The 17,279-nt window shown below is 42.8% G+C and overlaps 1 protein-coding gene across 4 annotated transcripts; it reads left to right on the forward strand.

The window, feature by feature from the left end:
- Nucleotides 1-79: 79 nt before the first annotated feature.
- On the forward strand, nucleotides 80-16,926 carry Acp1 (acid phosphatase 1). 4 transcript variants are annotated; one of them, XM_040730759.1, is made up of 7 exons: nucleotides 146-230; nucleotides 4,867-4,917; nucleotides 5,262-5,335; nucleotides 5,421-5,534; nucleotides 12,870-12,931; nucleotides 15,625-15,730; nucleotides 15,865-16,926. In XM_040730759.1, the coding sequence occupies exons 2-7, from the start codon at nucleotides 4,911-4,913 to the stop codon at nucleotides 15,940-15,942; spliced, it is 441 nt and encodes a 146-aa protein (XP_040586693.1). In that variant the 5' UTR covers nucleotides 146-230; nucleotides 4,867-4,910; the 3' UTR covers nucleotides 15,943-16,926. The 4 variants fall into 4 exon arrangements, with proteins under 4 accessions (XP_040586691.1, XP_040586692.1, XP_040586693.1 ...); XM_040730761.1 differs by lacking the exon at nucleotides 5,421-5,534 and adding an exon at nucleotides 5,573-5,686; XM_040730757.1 differs by lacking the exon at nucleotides 4,867-4,917 and having other exon boundaries at nucleotides 80-230.
- The last annotated feature ends 353 nt before the right edge of the window (nucleotides 16,927-17,279 follow it).

The following is a 17,279-nucleotide window of genomic DNA, read 5'->3' on the forward strand; positions in this document are numbered from 1 at the left end:
CCCCGCCCACCAGCCCCGCCCCGCCCCGCAGCCAGCCCAGCCCTCCAGGAGACTTCTGGCCCCGCCTCTGGCGGCGAGCAAACGTAGGGCGCGGGACTGGACTGCGCAGGTTTACAAGCAGAACACTGGCGGCACGCATGCGCCACGTCCTTACGCCGTCTCTGGGCGCCAGGGTCTGTACTGAAAGATGGCAGAGGTTGGGTCCAAGTCAGTGTTGTTCGTGTGTCTCGGTAAGGGCGCTCCGACTTAATATTTTTCGTCTTTGGGACCTTGAAGTGCTTCTTGTGTTAAGCTTATTAACAAGAGCCCTGGGCGGAGGGAAGCAGAGACAGGAGGCTTTGGCTGGGCCCGCGTCCGAACACTGGTTTGCCTGGCGTTTTCATACCCATCCCCCATCTTCTGGTGCTCCTCTGAACCTGAGATCGGTGCAGTTTTGCCCCAGATTATGCCCCTGCTCTCCTTCCTGCCCTTCCCAGCCCCATGCCACCCTCCCAACTGCCCTTCCTCCACAAATCTTTGTTCTGCTCGCGTCTCTCCCAAACATGTGGCCCCTCTCAACTTGCTCCTTCCTCCCTTAAGTCTGTGTCTCCCATCATCCGCTGTGCAAGTTACATTCCTTATCTCTGTGATGAAATATCTAGAACACCAAAACAATTTAAGGGAGAATAGATTTGTTTTGCCTCAGTCTCACAGGTTTCGGGCTTTTCTTGAATGATGGTTGATTCTGGGGTTGTGGTGAGGCAAAGCATCACGGTCGTTAGGTGGGCAGAGCATGAGGTAGAGACCACTCCATGGAGTCTGGAAGCACAGAAGAGGGGGTCATGGAGGTAGAAAGCAAGGCAAACTTTTGCCCCAAGAACATGCACCCAGTGATGTATGTACTCTTCTGCTAATCTCCACGTTACTTTCGTTATCAGTCAGGGAATGCCAGTGGCCTCATGCACTTGATGAGAATTGTGGGAGCAGGGTGTAGTTTGTAGTCAGGACTCAGGCAGGAGGCCTGTCCTTCCTGGCCCAGAGGACAGAACGTGTGTTCAGGTGACGAGTTGTAACCAGGGAAGTCATGGTACCTGGGTTTGGAGACCGGGCAGCCTTTCTCAGCCAAGATTTCTTTGCCCATGGGTACCAAAGTAATTTCATTCTAAGTACACGGGGAGAAACTAGGTCCTTATTATGTACAGTGAATACTTTAGGTCAGGCATCTGCATACTCTGTAAAGAGATGGAATGAATTCTTTAACTTTGTGGGGTGAACAGTAGTGTAGCCATAGATGACCCATAATGAACCAAGCTTGGTTATGATCAGTAGAACTTGTTCATAGATACCAGCATTGGGACTCGATACAATTTTTACATATCACAAGATTTTCTGCGTTTGCATTTAAAAAATGTTTTAAAACTAAACATTTTGCTAACCTTCTGGACTATATGTGAGTGTGGTAAGCCATGAGTTGTCATTTCTGGGCCCCTATTTGGAGTGCAGCTCATGGGAGGCAATGTGAGGGCTTGGGTTTACTCTGGGTGAGATAAGCCACAGGACGTTCAGAGCCGAAGTGGGGAGGGGTGTAGTTTATTTCATCTGCAGTTGGAGATTAGGCCACAGGAAGCCCTGGGAGAAGCAGGGATATCTTTCTTAGTCAGATGTGTGCTAGTTAGCTGCTAAATTGCTGGTCCAGGAACATCTGAGAGTGGTACAGATGCGTTACACCCAGAGCCCATTTGGAGTGCAGCAAAAGCTGTTGTGTTTGAAATGCAAACGTTTTATTCCTTGAGAACCCTTCATCAGACTCCCTTAAGGTGAAGTGAACATGCACAGAAGCATCAGGAGTTTGTCACTGGTGGGGCTACTGGTTAAAAGAGCTTGTTTCATCAAGGTTATGAGAGGAGCTTTTTGCTCTGTTAAGCTGGTCCAGACTGGACAAAGGCAGGTGTGATCTCAGCTCTAGCCATTGTGGCTGGTAAGAGAACCAAGGTCATGTTTAAGTTCCAGAACTTGTGAAAGGTAAAATCTGAGGCTCTGTGATTTTCTTATGGCCAGTGAACTGACTTTCAATGTATATATGTATGTTTTTATTTATGAGTTTTTGATGGGGGGTCAGAGTTCTAACCTAGGATCTTGTATATACTAGGCAACATGTCAACTGTGAATCTTTAGCAACATTAATTTTAATAACATCATTTGGGAAGCCAGAGGCAAGTTAATTGGCATTGGTAGTTCCCTTTACTGATCTTGTAGGTTTCATGACTTGTAATCTCTGTAGAAATAGGGTGCTTTTAATCTGCACTTACATATCTTAGTTTAAATACAGCTGTCTGGGGTGAAAGTATGAGTGAATATGCTAAAATGATGAAATGGCCCAAATGTTTGTATTGTGGAAAAACAAAACTGTTACTTCACAGTTAATGATATATTTCTTTTTATACAAAGGTGGAGACATTTTATCTTTAAATGTTGATATACTACACATCAGTTACTTCTGATGTTCTAAAATAATGGCAGTTGTCCTAATTTTCCCATTACTATTGGCTATAAAAAGTGTAGCCTGGATATGTGGTAATGTGCATAAGGTCTTTGGTGGTGAAACAGTACTGATGGCCAATCTTTATGAGAAAAATCAGGGCTAGGGAGATCTTAGTCGGAGGGACCTGGGTTTTATTCCAAAAACCTGTGTTTAAATAAAAGAAAAACAAAACGAAAACTGTACATGGTAACATTTATAATCCCAGTACTGGGTAGGTAGAGTCTGTTGGTTTTTGAGCCTCTTAGCCAGCAAGCCTATTCTACTAAGGTTGCTCTAAACCAGTAAGAAACCCTGTCTCTGAAAACAAAGTGGAAACTTCTGAGGAACACCACCCAACATTACCCCCATCCTCTATATGTACCTGCACACTTGCCTGTGCACCAACACATATACAGAGACAAATAAAAAATAGAATGTAGAAAGGAAAACCTTCATGACCAGGGCTAGCATTATGGAGGACTTCCAAAGTAAATTCCTGTCTTAGCTTTAATGGTTAATCAATAAGACTTTTTATTGCTATTAGAAACAAAAAAGCCACAGTATATAGGAAGAATGTACAATCATGGCAGGAACCGGTCCAGGGATCAGAGCATCTATGTTTCATCCATGTCAGAATGTCCTATTGTATATTAGAAGTCTCACAGTTTCTTGCTTGCTTAATTTTGTTCTAAATGCTGGATTTGTGCGATACCACAAATATGTTGTGTTGCCTTGCTGTGTACCTGGACCAAGTTCTCTTACATCTGCCTTCCTGCCTCTTGTCCCCTGAAGCAAACCAGACTTCCTCTAAGATAGGACATAGAATCTATAATTCCTCTGATTTCCTTTAAGAAACCTTAAACCTAGAAATAGTATTTCCCCTTCTTCCTTAAAGACCTGTTCCATAGTCGATCCTATACTAGAAAGAAAGAGTAAATACAGACAAACCTCACTAGGCTCCTAATGGTCTCCCTGTGTTTCATCAGGAAAATTTGTTTTGTCCAGTCACAACTATCCGTTCTTACCAGATTTAGTCATAAAAATTATATATGCTAACTTAAACAAATAGAAAATGGGACAGTTCTTTCAAACTCTTTGGCTCTTCAATTGGAAGGTTTCCATGTCTTTTAATAAAACTAATTAAATCTGTTTTATTTTTTTTCCTCTTATAAACCCGCCTTATTAGGGTTGTCTGGGCTGATTAAAGGGTGGGTGAGGAAAGGAGTCATACCCACATACTTAGACGATTTCCCATTGGTTTTTTTCATGTAACCTCACAGTGTATCTCTGAGCTTCCCACCTTGCAGGAAGAAGTTGTACAAACAGCTTTCTATTTGCAGGCTTACCACAGTACTTGGTTCAAAAGTCGTAGGCATACAAAACAAATGTGTTTGGTAAGCCGCTTTGCCAGAACCTCCAGGTTCTTCTCACTGACTACACCAAGAACAGACTTGGTGTGGGATTAGGGCTCCATGTCCCAGGCCCCTCAGTTCATACTCCCTGATGGCAATTGCCGCCTCCTGTGTCTGGACTAGTACAGACTGTACCTGCATCCTGTGTCTTGACTAGTACAGACTGTACCCCGCCTCCTGTGTCTGGACTAGTACAGACTGTACCCCGCCTCCTGTGTCTGGACTAGTACAGACTGTACCCCGCCTCCTGTGTCTGGACTAGTACAGACTGTACCCCGCCTCCTGTGTCTGGACTAGTACAGACTGTAACCCGCCTCCTGTGTCTGGACTGTACAGACTGTACCCCACACCCTGCAGTTCCTACCTTCTGGTCCTTCCACTATGCCATTTAGACTGCTTATTCTATGGTGTCAGTTCAAGCTTAGGTTTCCTGGCATCTTATTTAGCTTTGTGGAATCTTTATGTTTCTTTGTCTTGTGCTACTGTAGCAATTGTTTATCAGCATTTTAAAATTACTGTATTGTGTGTTCTCAGTATATGAGCATGCCTCATTGTTGATCGGCTTGCGGATCTAAGGTCTCTTTAGTCTTTCTTGGTGTAGTAAGGAATTTGGTTCTTGTTCAGATTGGCTCATCTTTGATTTCCTTGGTACTTTCTTGGAGTAATGGAGTATCTGTTAACACCTGGAGTCCCCATAGTTTATGTTGTTGGGGGACTCAGGTGGGTCCTGAGTCATCATCCCCTTACATTTAACTAGTACTGAATATCTACTTTGGGTAGCTTCCTGGCTTGGCAGTAATACTTTTACATATTGTCAGTCAGTGACAAGAGGGATAAGTGTCCCCAGGGACAAGAAGACCACAGAATGAATTTTCCCTTTCTCCGTCTGTCTCCAATTTGTATCTTCTTTTGAATGGCAACTATGTCACTTACCTGAATTCTACATGGAATCAGGAATTCCATGATTCTAAGGAATCACCAAACCCGAGCGGCAAGGTATGCTTGGTAAGTTTGAAAATACATATTCCTGTTGTATTGTACTTAGTTTAAACAAAGCTGATTGCAACTCACTTCATTAATTTCAGGACTTGGTTTTGGTTCATTGCTAGTGAAAATTGATTTGGGTTTTATTTGTTTTCTTGAGCTTTAGTTGCCTCGGCCATGGGTCATGAACCTTGTTTGATCAACTGTTCTGCTAGTGAATTCTGTACTGTTTTCCCAACTTTAAATGAATATAGCTTCTAGGCATCCATTTTGGGAGTTGTCCACCCATTCTGTAGGTCAGGGGTTGATATCTACCTTTCTTCCACAACTAACCTTTGTATGTCTTCTCCCTCTTTTTTTTTAAGGTAACATTTGCCGGTCACCCATCGCAGAAGCTGTTTTCAGAAAACTGGTAACTGATGAAAATGTTTCAGATAATGTGAGTACTATTCAGTAGTGTAAAGAGTCCAGGCTGACTACCTTTGGGCAGCAAGGTTCCAGAACATTCTTTTTCTCTCCTGCAGTGGAGGATAGACAGTGCGGCTACATCCACCTATGAAGTGGGGAATCCCCCTGACTATCGTGGGCAGAACTGCATGAGAAAACATGGCATCCCCATGAATCACATTGCACGGCAGGTACCGTACTGGAACTTGACATATGTTTTGTGTTACAGTGGGCCATTGACAGCAGCGCTGTTTCCGACTGGAACGTGGGCCGGCCCCCAGACCCAAGAGCTGTCAGCTGCCTAAGAAATCATGACATTAGCACAGCCCATAAGGCAAGACAGGTAGAAAAGATCTTGTTTAATTTCTGCTTCGTAGAATCCCATTAACTTGAGAGACTGACCATCCTATGTGTTACTGGATGTATTTGGTTAGGGTGAAATAACTTGCTACCTGTGTGGTTCTGAAAGGCTTAGATGACCTTGGGTAACTTGTTAAAGTACAAATTAAAGGTATAAAGTGCAATGAGAAAATCTTGACTATGAGCCAGACCTGAGTTGTGGTCTTCATTATATTACCATGTACAAACTTTAGTTAGACATCCTTTCTGCTTATGTTAAAGTTTGTTGGCACAACAAATTACACTGTACACATACATACTATAGAAATATAGGAGAGCCGGGCGGTGGTGGCGCATGCCTTTAATCCCAGCACTCGGGGAGGCAGAGGCAGGCGGATCTTTGTGAGTTCGAGGCCGGGCTGGACCGATAGCCTCCGAAACAATACAGAGAAACCCTGTCTCGTAAAAACCAAAAAACAAACAAACAAGCAAACAAACAAAACAAACAAAAAAAGAAATATAGGAGAACTCTGGTGTTGTTATGAACACTTGTTAGTCTGTCTTAAAGACTGTGGAAATGAGAACACAATTTTCAGTTACATATGAAGATAGTCTTGTATCTGTATTCTCAGAAGATGACAGCTATATTTTTGTGAGTTTTTTTAATTAAAGTAAGTACTTCATTGACCATTTTTTAGTACAGTTCTTATTAGGCAGAAAATGAAAAATTTTATATCATTTGTTCATTTGAATACTTGCCACTGTCTGGGGAATATGGACTTTGAGTGGTCAGTCAAAACCATATGGTTCTTTTTCATAGTCTGTAACAAAAGCAAGTAGAATATTTTAAATTCATAGGCCTTGAAAAGCAAAGCCAGAAGCCTCCAGAGCAATTTTAATGATTAGCTTTAGAAGTTAGAGTTCAATGGAATCTTTCTGCTTTTTCTTTTCCCTTTGTTTTAAAGAAAAAGTTCTCAACCATCATTTTTGATTTTTTTTAGTTCCAAAACGCTTAAAGGATATTTTGTAGGTCAATACCACATTTTTTTGCTTATGTATGCAGATTCTTTTTCCTTACTAATTGCCACACATTGTGTAAATAAATATTCTAGTACAGTTCTTAAAGTTTTATTTCCCTAGTCTGTCAGCCTAGGTTTAATAGATGGCAAGTTGTTAGGATGGTAGCTCTTTTTAACTCAGTAGCAATGTCTTGGGATGTGAGCTTAGTGTGGTAAGCTGTGGAGAACTGTCCTTGTTCAAGTGTTCCTTTTGTAAGGTTGTCCACGGACTGAATATGACACTGAGGATACTTGACTGCTTCTTCCCTTTCCTGCAGACGTCACCCCCAAAGTTTCATTCTGAGTTTTAACCTTACAGGAATAGGATGGTTTGCATTTTCCTTTGTTGAGTCAGGGTCATACTCTGTGGCACAGACTAGCCTCAAACTCAAGGCAATCCTCCTGATTCATTTTCCCTGGCACCGAAGTAGAGTCCATACATTTATAGCACCTTCTCCATGTTGCTGCTAAGTGTAACAGCAGCTTGTCCTGGTCAGTGTTAAGTGCTTCATCGTTCTACCTGCTCTACCTCTGCTGGACATGTGGGCAGCTTCTGTTTATTGTGACACTTCTATGGATGACATCACTGCAAATGGAGTGAGCATGAGCACAGGAGTCTAATGGTTTATAACTAGAATCTGTACCTGTTCCTCATCAGGTACACTTTGGGGATGCTTTCTTATCTTTAGAAGTTTATAAAAAGTTGACAGTATCTCTACTTTGAAAAAGTTGATCTGATCAGTTGTTTTTGCTGTTCCTTTGCTTTGTAATTACCCATTTTTTTTTCTGGATGCTGGTTTTTATTCTGGTCTACAGTTAAGCAGCTTTGCTGTGGGAGACCAAAGTATGCTCTTTGAATTGTGATTTGATTTTTTAAAATCAATTTTGGGAAATGACAGACAGTTATTTTACCCTGTTTCCCTAAGAGACAACTTTTATATGTATTGAACTTGAAATCTTTATGTTCCCTTGCTTCCATTCTGTCACTCTGCTCTTGTTAGGAGATTTCCTGGTAACCAGTTTTCTGCTGTAATCATTTTACTCCTTCCAAAGTCTGTTAAGTGTATTTATGGAGTTATTCGTGTCTGTCGTTTTATTGACATCTGTTTTAAGTTTTACATGATCTTTTTGTAATTGTAGTTTTCCAGTGAAACTTAACCTCTTACGGTTTTTTGGACATCGTACTGTTACTAATATTTTATAATTTGTTCTTTGACAATTTCATATGTGTGCATAATATGTTTGCTGCTGTTCACTTCTGTTTTCCTCTTTTATCTCCTTCTCACTCCCGATTCCTTCTTCCCAACACATTTCCCTCCTACTTCAGTGTGTGTGTGTGTGTGTGTGTGTGTGTGTGTGTGTGTGTGTGTGTGTTTTCATCCCACAGAGTTTAATTAGGATTGTTTGCATGCCTATGTTACAGGGTTATTGACTGGATAGTGGGTAACATACCATTGGCTTTACCACTTAAGAAACATAACCTCCTCAGCTAGGGGTTAGGCATCATATGTTTCTCTCCCATTCTTGCCAGACTATTTTTTTAAATTTATTTTTCAGTTTAAATTTAGATAAGAAACAAGGTTGCTTCACAAGTCAGTTCCAGGTCCCTCTCCCTTTCCCTACCCTCCTCCTGTGCCCTCCCCCCACTCCCCCATTATCCCCTCATTTCCCCAGGGAGGGTGAGGCCTTCCATGGGGGTGTCCATAGTCTGCCATTTCATATAGGGCAGGGCCTAGACCCTTCCCCAAGAGTTCAGGGTGAGAGTGTACCTCACATTGTTCAATGGGAGTCCAAAGTCCATGTGTATACTCCGGATGGGTACTGATCTGCTGCCCAAGGCTCAATAGATTACCTAGGCCTCCTCACTGACACTCACATTCAGGGGGTCTTGATCAGTCCCATGCTGGATTCCCAGGCTGATGCCTGGGATTCAAGAGTTAACCTTTGTCAGGTCAGCTGTTTCTGGGGGTTAAACCAGCCCAGTCTTAATCCCTTTGGTCATCAGTCCTCCCTCTCTGTTACTGGCTTTCTTGAGTTCAGCTCAGTGCTTAGCTGTGGGAGTCTGCCTCTTCTTCCATCAGCCACTAAATGAAGTTTCTGTTTCCCAGACTCTCTGGCCATGGGATTGTAGGCTGGCACTCCCCAGATCTATGTCTAAAATCCATATATGAGAGAGCACATGCCATGTTTCTCTTTTTGTGACTGGGTTACCTCACTCAGGATGGTTTCTTCTAGTGTCATCCATTTGCCTGCGAATCTCAGGATTCCATTGTTTTTTTTTTTTTTCTGCTGAATAGTACTCCATTGTGTAAATGTACCACATTTTCTCTATCCACTCTTCGGTTGAGGGGCATCTAGGTTGCTTCCAAGTTCTGGCTATTACAAATAATGCTGCTATGAACATAGTGGAACAGACATCTTTGTTGTATGAATGGGCATCTTTTGGATATATGCCTAAGAGTGGAGTTGCTGGGTCTTGTGGTAGGTTTATTCCCATTTTTCTGAGGAATCTCCACACTGATTTCCAAAGTGGCTGAACCAGTTGGCACTCCCACCAGCAATGGAGGAGTGTCCCCCTTTCACCACATCCTCTCCAGCATAAATTGTCTTCGGTGTTTTTGATTTTAGCCATTCTGACAGGAGTGATATGGTATCTCAGAGTTGTTTTGATTTGCATTTCCCGGATGGCTAAGGATGTTGAGCACTTTCTCAAGTGTCTCTCAGCCATCTTAGACTCCTCTATTGAAAATTCTCTATTTAGTTCTGCAGCCCACTTTTTAATTGGGTCCTTTCATGTTTTGGAGACTTGCTTCTTGAGTTCTTTGTAAATTTTGGAGATCAACCCCTCTGTCAGATGTGGGATTAGTGAATATTTTTTTCCCATTCTGTGGGCTGCCTTTTTGTCTTGTTGACTGTGTCCTTTGCCTTACAGAAGCTTCTCAGTTTCAGGAGGTCCCATTTATTAATTGTTGATCTCACTGTCTGTGCTACTGGTGTTATGTTCAGGAAGCTGTCTCCTGTACCAATTCGTTCAAGGGTACCACCCACTTTCTCTTCTAAAAGGTTCAGTGTGGCTGGATTTATGTTGAGGTCTTGCCAGACTATTGATGGGCTCCATGTTGTGCAGTAGTGAGAGCTGTACAAGTGAACATACTGATAGTATTTTAAATAAGGTCTGTTAACATCTTTGTGGGTCATTTCTGAGCCTGTTTTCTTTTTACCTTTCTGGAGTACTGGGAATTGGAGTACCTTAGGTAGGGCCCAGTACACGCTTGGAGACAAATGATTTGCCACTGAGCTATATCCCCAGCATTATTTAGTTTTTATTTTGATGGTCTTATTCTTTGCCTGGGCTGGCCTTGATCATGATCTTCCCGCTTCCCCTTCACAAGAGCTGAAATTGCCGGCCTGTACTACTAGGCCTGGTGAGTCTGTTTTCTCCCCTGTTTGTTGTGTGGTGTCCTTGCACGTGGTGTGTAAACAATCATAGTGCCTTCGAATGATCACATTTTTACCACCATTTTTGTCAGGATGCAGGTAAGTGTCTCAGTCAGAGAGGCGGCTTCTGGTTACTCTGTACCCTGCTGGGTCTGAGGTATGGCATGGGCAGCACACCCTTGGGGCAGCGGCAGCTCAGAGCATTGAATGTTGGTCTTTTCTTTACTGAGTCCACACAACTTCTTGTTGGCCTGTTGAGCTTTTTGCCCTGGTAGGAGAGGACTTGGTGAGACCAAGAGGAGCAGCCTATACTGGTCTCGTTTTCTGTCCAGCCAGGCCTGGCCCAAGTTTCTTCTCCATTTTCCAGACTGACAAGGCAGTTGGGCTCTGCTCTTCCACCATGGCCTTTGCCCGGGTCTCTGCTGTCAAGGAAGCTCCTGGGTACTTGACATCAGTGAAGTCTCAGTCCTGACGGTTGTCTGTGCATACTTCCTCAGTTGTGGTTTAGTATCAGACAGTAAGTGATCTTCACATCCATCCACAAAGTCCTTTGGAGGCATCCCTAAATTGCACATAACTTCAGCTTAGATGGTGTAACCCAGTAGAACCCAGTGCGGAGGCTGATAAGAAAATCTGCCTGACAGTGTGGGCTAGAGCGATGCTTCAGTGGTTAAGAGTACTTCCTCAGGACGCAAGGGGCAGATCGTAACTCTAGCTCCAGGTGATCTGATACCTTCTTTTTTTTTTGGTTTTACGAGACAGGGTTTCTCTGTATTGTTTTGGAGGCTGTCAGTCCAGCCTGGCCTCGAACTCACAGAGATCTGCCTGCCTCTGCCTCCCGAGTGCTGGGATTAAAAGCGTGCGCCACCACCGCCCGGCAATCTGATACCTTCTGGTTTCTACTAGCGTCTGCTCACAGGTGCATACCTTCACACACACACACACACACACACACACACACACACACACATGCAAAATAAATAAATGAACAGACAAAAACAAATCTTGAGAAAAAAAGCCCATAGTCCTAGGTTTTAAAAAATATTTATTTATTCTTATGTGTATGAGTGTTTCATTTGAAAGTCTGTGTACTGCATTTGTGTGATGCTTGCAGAGGCTAGAAGAGGATGTTAGAATCATTGAAACTGGAATTATATTACACTCTTGTGAGACACCATGTGAATGCTGGGAACTAAACCTGGGTCCTCTATAAGAGTAACAAGTGCTTTTCACCACTGAGACATTTCTCTAGTCCTGAATTTGTATTTTTTTAATTAGGAAAAAAATAATTTTGTCTTAGTTTCAACAATGATAAAACTCTCATAAATGGGCTGTTTGGATGTGGACTTGGATGCCTTGAGAGTTAAAGATCTCTTGGACTATAGTGACTTGAGAGTTAAAAGGCCTTTGGGAGAGCTCTGGGTAGGGTCCCGTCAGTGCTCACTGGGTTCAGCAGGTGAGGCCCCTGCAGTGGAGGTCAACTGGAGGTCATCTGTTGTCTGTGGCTGTATTCCTGCCATACTGCTACAATGAGCAGGTATTCTTAGGAGCATGCCTCTCACCTTGAAGAAGAATCTTGGTTTCTGTGTGGGTTTTCTAATGATATTTGGTAACGGGATGGATTTTTCACATGCCATATTCTGTGTGCAAAAACGCTTTACTGTGTGTTCATTCTTCACAAGATAAAGTTTTAACTACTCTTCTTTCTCAGCTAGCTTAAAACCTGAAAATCTAGTGTGGTTTGACTCCACCTCTTTTAAAGGACAAATTAATTATAGTAAGTTCAAAACTAATGCTAAGATATTTCTCATAACTTGAAAAAATAACACTATGTGATAGTATTTTAGAATCTTTGAAATAAGTTACACATCTTGGGAATATTAAAACAATACAGCCCTTTGTGATTATGTAAATGCTATACTAAAAGTTAGTAGAAGTGTATACCAAAAGCTAAAATTTCCCATTTGAGTAACAAGCAAGTGACCATTTTTATTATTATTTGGCTATAATCATTACTCCTTTTACCTAGATGCTTCCTGGGTAGTCAAGATCTAGAAGATAAATTTCTTCTACTATTACATATCTTAAGCTGTACAGTGCCAGAAAAAAGTACTGGAGGAAACCCTTCCATGTTAAGTTGTGGATTTGCAGTTGTGCATTCTTGTCATGGTGGACCCTTTGAAATCAGTTATTCTGCCTTTTCTGAGACCCTGTATCTCCTCTCTGCCTTGCTTCATGGATGGATGGTTCCACTAGAAGATCTGTCCCTTGATTAAGCTGGAGAGTGTCTCCATGGCCTAAGACCATCAGTGGAGTGACAAATAGAGTAGTGGAGGTGATGGCAAGAAAGTCATCTCATGTGTCAGCAGATTTATATTTCTTTCCCGAGGGTCCAACACTAACAATAAGCTTTATGTCCGAATTTTATGTTTTCTAATTATTTCAAAGAACCTTGTACAAAATGTCCATTTTTATATTTTCTGATTATTTCAAAGAATGTTCTAAAAATTATTTTGCAATATAGTTTTGGAAATACAATGATTACATATCCCAAATTGCTTTTTTTGTTAAAATTTTAGTTAATGGCTGAACATGTAATTTAGTTAGTTAGTTAATATGTAATTAAATGTTTTTTTCCCAACTACTGTTTTGTATGTATATAATCACTGTGTTTTGACTTCTTAATTGCAGATTACAAGAGAAGACTTTGCTACATTCGATTATATACTGTGTATGGATGAAAGCAATCTGAGGTAATCATATATATAATTGGTTTTTTGAGACAGGGTTTCTCTGTGTAGCCCTGTCTATCCTGGAACTCACATCCGCCTCTGCCTCCTGAGTGCTGGAATTAAAAGCCAGCGCCACCTCATAAGGTAATCATATTTTTTTTATTAAATTTTTTAATTTTGATGTTTAAATTTAGATTAGAAACATGGTTGGTTCACGAGTCAGTTCCAGGTATCTCTCCCTTTCCCTTCCCTCCTCCCGTGCCCTTCCCCCAACTCCCACATTATCCCCTCATTTCCCCAGGGAGGGTGAGGCCCTCCATGGGGTGTCCATAGTCTGTCATTTCATCCAGGGCAGGGCCTAGACCCTCCCCCAAGAGTTCAGGGTGAGAGTGCATCTCACATTGTTGGATGGGAGTCCAAAGTCCATACATACTCGGGATGTATACTGATCTACTACCCAAGGAGGTAATCATATTTTAAAAAGCATTTCTGTCCCCTTCTCAATTGTGTCATAGCCCCACTAAGTTGTACAAAATGACTTTATTGTCTTACAGTTTTTAATATACAAGGTTGATTATAATTTACAGAATTATTCAACATGACATAACTATCTGAGGATGAGGTATGGTTGACTCACATCTGTGTACAGAGATGTGGCTTCCAAAAGAGAGTCCAGCTAGTGCAGTGAGTGGACATGGAGAGTCCAGCTAGTGCAGTGAGTGGACATGGAGAGTCCAGCTAGTGCAGTGAGTGGACATGGTGAGTCCAGCTAGTGCAGTGAGTGGACATGGTGAGTCCAGCTAGTGCAGTGAGTGGACATGGAGAGTCCAGCTAGTGCAGTGAGTGGACATGGAGAGTCCAGCTAGTGCAGTGAGTGGACATGGAGAGTCCAGCTAGTGCAGTGAGTGGACATGGAGAGTCCAGCTAGTGCAGTGAGTGGACATGGAGAGTCCAGCTAGTGCAGTGAGTGGACATGGAGAGTCCAGCTAGTGCAGTGAGTGGACATGGAGAGTCCAGCTAGTGCAGTGAGTGGACATGGAGAGTCCAGCTCGTGCAGTGAATGGACATGGAGAGTCCAGCTAGTGCAGTGAGTGGACATGGAGAGTCCAGCTAGTGCAGTGAGTGGACATGGAGAGTCCAGCTAGTGCAGTGAGTGGACATGGAGAGTCCAGCTAGTGCAGTGAGTGGACATGGAGAGTCCAGCTAGTGCAGTGAGTGGACATGGAGAGTCCAGCTAGTGCAGTGAGTGGACATGGAGAGTCCAGCTAGTGCAGTGAGTGGACATGGAGAGTCCAGCTAGTGCAGTGAGTGGACATGGAGAGTCCAGCTAGTGCAGTGAGTGGACATGGAGAGTCCAGCTAGTGCAGTGAGTGGACATGGAGAGTCCAGCTCTTGCAGTGAATGGACATGGAGAGTCCAGCTAGTGCAGTGAGTGGACATGGAGAGTCCAGCTAGTGCAGTGAGTGGACATGGAGAGTCCAGCTAGTGCAGTGAGTGGACATGGAGAGTCCAGCTAGTGCAGTGAGTGGACATGGAGAGTCCAGCTAGTGCAGTGAGTGGACATGGAGAGTCCAGCTCTTGCAGTGAATGGACATGGAGAGTCCAGCTAGTGCAGTGAATGGACATGGAGAGTCCAGCTCTTGCAGTGAATGGACATGGAGAGTCCAGCTAGTGCAGTGAGTGGACATGGAGAGTCCAGCTGGTGCAGTGAGTGGACATGGAGAGTCCAGCTAGTGCAGTGAATGGACATGGAGAGTCCAGCTAGTGCAGTGAGTGGACATGGAGAGTCCAGCTAGTGCAGTGAATGGACATGGAGAGTCCAGCTAGTGCAGTGAGTGGACATGGAGAGTCCAGCTAGTGCAGTGAGTGGACATGGAACCCGCTGGTTTGGGGCTATAGGTGTAGAGGTGATGCATGGATTTGCATTAATTCAGTTTACTGCTGTAACAGATGAGGAGTATCTTGTATCTTATTTCTTTATAAGTGCAGAACTCTAGGGTTTACATTTGGTTAATTAACAGTGATGGGCTAAGGTGTTAAGTAGCAGTGATTGCTCTGTAATGCTGATGTGATCTGCAGGGCCACACCCCTCTTTAGTAAATTCACTGTATTACCAAGAAAGAAAATGAGGAACAGTGAACTTGAGTCACTCTCCTGAGTTCACAGGACAGATGGGTGGGTCTAGAAGGGCCTAAAATCATAGCTGCTGCCACCTTGGCCTTCACGCTTTCCACTGGACATACTTGTCCCAACCACACTTGCTCATGGTCTCACTCCCCTGTCCTTGCATTCAGTCCTACTTGCTCCTGTCTTCACTTGACATGAACATTATCTGTATGATCCCTTTGTCTTGGGGCGTGGTATACATACATACATACATACATACATACATACATACATACATACATACATTTAGAGTTCTTTCCTGGCATTTTTTTTTGAAATGGTATCCTTTTTATTGTCCCGAAATACATTTCAAAATCAGAAGAAAGCCTAATAATTGTGTGACTTACAGATGCACATTTGGGTATCAGACTCCGTGCACTGTGGCATATAGCTGCAGGAGTCCCACAGGTCTGCAGAGTGTTCTGTTTCATTTCAAATCAGGTTGCTCTGTTGTATTTTGATAGGGTATTTCATAAACCCTGAGCAGATGTCCCTGTTTAACTTAAAACCATAGATCAGAAATCTAAGTTCATGTTTCAATTTTGCAGAGATTTGAATAGAAAAAGTAATCAAGTTAAAAACTGCAAAGCTAAAATTGAGCTACTTGGGAGCTATGATCCACAGAAACAACTCATTATTGAAGATCCCTATTATGTAAGTACATTTCAGGTTTGGGGCCACTGTTAAGATGGACAGGATGTATTCTGTGGTATTAAATGACAGGTCTGGGTCTTCTGAGGACATTGCCATCATAAACCATTGTTGGGTTTTCTTTTTTGTTCTTTTAGGGCAATGATTCTGACTTTGAAGTGGTGTACCAGCAATGCCTCCGGTGCTGCAAGGCCTTCCTGGAGAAGACTCACTAGATGGTCCTGCCCACCACCACTGAGCAACTCTCTCACAGAGCCATGCCCAAGGGTGGTGGCAGTCCTTAGCCCCACGCCCCAGCTGTCTTTTCAGCTGACTTACTGTCGACCTGTAAAATAACTGTAGGTGGAAATTAGGTATATGTTCAGAAGGATAAAAATATCTTGAGTAAGACAGTTTGAGGTGAGGCTAAGCTTTCTTAGACTAGTTGAACCTCTCACCTTCCCTAATTACAAAATAGTGGAACAAGCAAATATGGAACAAAATAGAACACAATGAAGTAAAAATGACCTACAAGGTTCAGGTCAGCCTCCGACCCCAGCTAGCCTGGGTGGTCTGGTCTGACCAGAGTGTGTGCATGGCCAGCACCCAGGGTGCCATTTGCTTGCCTTATACCTGTGTCATAGACTCTTCAGACAATAACTCCATCCGTATCAACCTTCCATTTAACATTGGAAGAGTTTAAACTCAGACACACTGGAGGACATTTAAATATTCAGAAGAGAAGAAGCTGGATAACGCAGGCCTGCAATTCCAGGAGGCCATCCTGGGCTATACAGTGAAGAGGGGAGCAACAGATTGATAAAATTAGCATTTTTATTCTTGGTTTTTGTCTAGTGTTTTTGAGCTTTGTTCCTATTTGAGCCACTTTACCTCTTAAAAAAGGTGTGCTTAAACAGTGGAATGTTTGTAGTATTCTTTCATCAACATTTTAAAGTTACAGGCAAGCATGTGTAATTTAAATGCATTTTCAGAAAAGTGACCTCAAATTCATGTCAGAAAAGAATTCGTGTTAAACTGGGAAGTTAACAAATATAATTGAAATCGAAATCTGGTGTGTGCCTGCTTTCTAATTGACAAATGAAAAAAAAATGTAAAACATTGCCTCCATGTGCCTTTTTACTTGGCCTGATGTTAAATTTGTGTACTTATTTTCAGTATTAGAAAGTAAAGTAATGAAAAATAAAAGCACGCTGCTGTGACATACGGTGATGTATGCTTAATTAAGAGACTCTGGGAACTATCCTTATCTTTGGGCCTTCTTCATGTAACTGGTCCAGCTTCCTTGCTGAGTAGGTGGTAACTGTCTTAGCCTGACTTAACTGGTCACAACTGGTGACCTCCAGTCCTGGAGAACTTCTAATTAGAAAAGGCATCCCAATGTTTGAAAGAAGCACAGAGACCTGGGAATATGCAGTTACCTGCTTGACTGGAGCTCACAGTTGACCCTCTAGAGGAAAGCAACTACCCCAACATCCTCTCCTCACAGAAAGGCCATGATGTCCTGACAAAGATAGTCAGACCACCAGTTAACTTTCTGGCTCCTGTGGGGTTT

This window comes from Mesocricetus auratus, unplaced genomic scaffold, assembly GCF_017639785.1.
Source record: "Mesocricetus auratus isolate SY011 unplaced genomic scaffold, BCM_Maur_2.0 Super-Scaffold_100024, whole genome shotgun sequence".
Classification (NCBI taxonomy): Eukaryota; Metazoa; Chordata; class Mammalia; order Rodentia; family Cricetidae; genus Mesocricetus; species Mesocricetus auratus.

What these genes read in the sequence shown, in the direction of transcription:
- Acp1 (XM_040730757.1), top strand. Translation starts at nt 188, where the DNA reads ATGGCAGAGGTTGGGTCCAAGTCAGTGTTGTTCGTGTGTCTCG. An exon ending in ATGGATGAAAGCAATCTGAG is followed by an intron (nt 12,932 to 15,624) that starts GTAATCATATAT and finishes TCAATTTTGCAG; the next exon opens with AGATTTGAATAGAAAAAGTA. An exon ending in TTATTGAAGATCCCTATTAT is followed by an intron (nt 15,731 to 15,864) that starts GTAAGTACATTT and finishes TTGTTCTTTTAG; the next exon opens with GGCAATGATTCTGACTTTGA.